The sequence below is a fragment of the Lolium rigidum genome, chromosome 7 (genome assembly GCF_022539505.1).
Source record: "Lolium rigidum isolate FL_2022 chromosome 7, APGP_CSIRO_Lrig_0.1, whole genome shotgun sequence".
NCBI lineage: Eukaryota > Viridiplantae > Streptophyta > Magnoliopsida > Poales > Poaceae > Lolium > Lolium rigidum.
In genome coordinates this window covers 56364035-56367972 of record NC_061514.1, presented here as the reverse complement: position 1 = coordinate 56367972, position 3938 = coordinate 56364035, and the positions used below count along the sequence as shown (strand labels likewise).

The window sequence follows — 3938 nt, the reverse complement described above, 5'->3', positions numbered from 1 at the left end:
ACTGGAGATGCTCTAAGCAAAGTTCGGACAGCTTTTACAAAGCGCAACGTACCATCCCAGATGCAGCAATTCCCAATTGCAAGTTAAACTTGGCGTCGCGTGCAAACAGCATTGCTTAGATCTTCCCAAGCCAGACAGCCAGCCGTCGCTCTGAAAGTCAAATCGTTCATGTCTCTTAGTAGATCACTATTTGTTTTGGACAAGTAGCGAATCTGAGTCGAGGCGTAGACAGTGCACGATCGAGGTCAGGTCAGCAGCTAACATCATAAGATATGAGTTTACCGAGATCTATCGCCAGCTGCCAGCTAACCTACGGTTCCCCATGCTTTCGCACAAGAAGCAGAATCTGAAGTTCAGTTCTTCTCCATCTGCAGTCTTTCTCTCTCTCCTGTAAAGCATGTGCACAGCGCGTGCCGAGAGAGACGACCATCCTATATACGCGCGAGAGCTTGCGTAGCGACCTAGCAACCTCGCGGGCCAGGGTGGGCATTCCGGTCCTCCCTTTCCCAGGTCGCTCCGCAGAACCTCCACTCCACTTCACTATCTATTCATTGTTGCAGCTGGCAGATCGATCCCTTGGCTTGCAATGGCGTCATCGCCTTCTAGACCGAAGCACCGCTGCTGCGGCTTCCTAGGCGTAGCCTTGGCCTTCTTCCTTGCGGTGGAGGTGGCGGCGGCCGGCATCTGCAGCGAGATCGAGCTCCTGTGGGGCGCGGATCGGACCTACTGCTTCATGGACGGCGACACCGAGGTGCAGGCCATGTCCCTCGACAAATCCCAGGGCTCCACCTTCAAGTCCAACCAAATGTACCTCTTCGCCCGCATCGACGTCGACATCAAACTCGTCGAGGGCGACTCCGCCGGCACAGTCTGCACCATCTACGTAAGATATACTACACTACTAACTTATCCATGTACCACTAGCTAGCTAGTGTATGGATTGGAGTTGACCTCTGACATGCATCGATCTGGAACTGACGATGCAGACCATCTCCGAGGAGGATTGGGACAACCACGACGAGATCGACTTCGAGTTCCTCGGCAACTCCACCGGCGAGCCTTACACGCTCCACACCAACATATTCGCCGGCGGCAAGGGCGGCCGGGAGATGCAGTTCAGGCTCTGGTTCGACGCCGCCGCAGACTTCCACACATACACCATCATCTGGAACCCCAGGCGCATCATGTAAGCAGGCAACCACCCGCCACATTCCTTTCACGTACGTAGAGTTTGATATTGAGATGCCGTGAATAACTGTGTGTATGTATCTATGGCTCTGTGGTGCAGCATCCAGGTGGACGGGAAGACGATCCGGTCGTTCGACAACAACGAGGACCAGGGGGTGCCGTTCCCGTCGTGGCGGCAGCAGCGGGTGTATGGGAGCCTGTGGAGCGCCGAGGACTGGGCGACGCAGGGAGGGCGGATCAAGACGGACTGGTCGCAGTCGCCTTTCGTCTCCTACTACAAGAACTACAATGTCACCTGGTGCCGCCCCTCGCCCGGCGTGGCCTGGTGCGGCGACGAGCCCGCCGACTCCACCCTCTTCAACCTCAGCCAGCAGGACCTGATCGACCTGCAGTGGGTGCGCGACAACGGATGCGTCATCTACGACTACTGCGCCGACACCGTCAGGTTCAACGCCACCACCATGCCCAAGGAGTGCAAGCTACCCCGCAAACCCTGAAGATATATACAGCACGCGTTATGTTCAGCTGGTTATGCTGGTCGATCGATGGGGTTGAGCTAGCTCGTCGATCTACCTCGATTGATTGTTGAGTTCGATCCATAGTTCATTGATTATTTTTTGTAAATCTGAAGAAACAGGTAGTGCGTGCGGGCTTGGTTGATCTGGATCCGCCGGCCTCGATCCCCATTTCCTTCTCGATCGGACGAGTTTAGCTGTATCAAGATTGGGGTATGAGTGTATGAACCAGACACACACGCACACGCAGATGGATTTTTTTGGCGAAGATTCGCCGAGTCTGTATCGAAATTCGAAAATGATACTTATCATTAATTGGCACCATCTTTTTTGAAAGAGTGAATTCGACTTTTTACTTCCTAAGATCAATTTTGTGCCACTTTTACCCAATTTAACGGAAATTCCTAAAAACTACCCCATTTAGCATACTTTCTTCAATTTTTACCCTTTTATATATTTTGCCCCATCCTCGCCGGTGGGCCCCACTCAAAGTATGGTGTGGTGTGGCGTGTCCTAGTCAACTTCTTGAGCCGAGCCGAGCCGAGCCGATTTATTCAGGGCGTCACACCTTAGTTGGGTCGAGCCAGACCTGATCGTACCGGACGTGCCTGTTTAGGCAAACCAACCCACATCACAGTACCAATCCGATCACCCTCTAGCATCGCGCGAGAGAGAAAAACGTACAGAGGCAGACGACTAGGCAGGGCCGGTCCATACTTATGCGAGGCCCAGGTGCAAAATGAAAGCAATGGGCCCTCATTCACACAGAAATTATTGAAAGACTATATTTCAAGCTAAAAAATATCATATTTTATTAACAAAGTAATATTGAGTACATAGCATAGATCTATTATCTTTTGACTCTAAAAATAACAGCACAACAACACATACTAATTATTTGTCTGGGTCAAGGGAGGTAGTAAGGAACCATATTTAATGGTTTCACGAAAGATTGCTTGGGTAGGCTTGAAATGTATCAGCATATAACACCAAGCTTTGTACTAATTATATAATATTGTGCAAGTTAAAAAGATGCAATATCAACCTAGAACGAGGTGAGCTATAGTCACAGGCTCACTACATTTCCTATTTCACAAAGAACCAGAGAGCAGCAATAAGGTAAAAACCACAAGAAACTAGTATTAGACATGCGCTTAGCAGCAAACAAATAGTAGACCGTCATGTGCAGTTGTGACCAAAAATATTAAAGGTGAAAAGTTCACTTTGATTTTCTAAATTTAGCTATCCTCTACCTAATCCCTAGTTGGTTGTTGTTCAACAATTACTATGGTCAATTGCAGAGTCCCTGGAAGAACTACCAGCTCTAAAAAAAACTGAATAGCTCCTTTCTATGCAGATCTTGACTGCATGAGCTGAAGAAGATAAGAGGGGAGGAAGGGGCGAGGCGGCCAGCACAACTTTACCTCTCTAATCCGAGCTATTTGATTGGAAACTAATAGAACCCGTCAAGAATTGAAGGGAAGAGAAGTTTATGGAACGATGGAACTGCATCCATCAGCGACGGGGCTGTTCTGGTAATTTGGGGGAGGAGGAGATGAGTCGTCAGTCGAGATGGAAGAGCACAGACCGATTGATTTTTTTCCTTCAGGAGAGACAGAAGTGAGAGACAGAAGTGAAGCGATGGATCGATTGGTGTGCTCCTGGGCGTGCTGATCAGCGTGGGCTGTACATGGGAATTTTACTTAGAACAACTACCTGGTACCTGGGTTGGGGCCCCTGGCTCGCTGGGGCCCAGTGCGGACGCACTGTTTGCCCGGCCTGTGGGCCGGCCCTGCGACTAGGGTGCTAGTTCACCGCGTGGCCGGTGATAAGGGGCGATCACTGGAGAAATAGATGGTTCACCGATAGCCTGTTTTGTCCCAGGTGTTACCACTATGATTTAGCTATATATACTCTCCCAATGTAGGGCTCTTTGCTCCGGTTATTTTGCCCCAACGGAGAGTGAGTTTAGAGTGAATCTAATGGTAGTGATCAATGCTTACAAGATTGAACCTTTCGTGAATTATTATTACAGAGTGTATTGCCATTAGGTTCCATTTTTAATTTCTTAGATCGAGACTAGATCTGAATTGGCAACGCTGAGGCAAACTTCAGAAAGCAAAAGTAGTTCAGTTAACTCTCAACTGTTTCATCGATGGGTATACCTGTAGTACACAGTTTAGATCATAAACATGCAGACCATATATAAGGTGCCTGAACATTTTTCTTTGAGTG

General features: G+C 49.1%; 1 protein-coding gene across 1 annotated transcript; it reads left to right on the top strand.

Moving 5' to 3' along the window:
- The first annotated feature begins 586 nt into the window (after nucleotides 1-586).
- LOC124670547 (xyloglucan endotransglucosylase protein 7-like) lies at nucleotides 587-1685 on the top strand. Its single transcript, XM_047207033.1, has 3 exons — nucleotides 587-883; nucleotides 987-1186; nucleotides 1289-1685. The coding sequence occupies exons 1-3, from the start codon at nucleotides 587-589 to the stop codon at nucleotides 1683-1685; spliced, it is 894 nt and encodes a 297-aa protein (XP_047062989.1).
- The last annotated feature ends 2253 nt before the right edge of the window (nucleotides 1686-3938 follow it).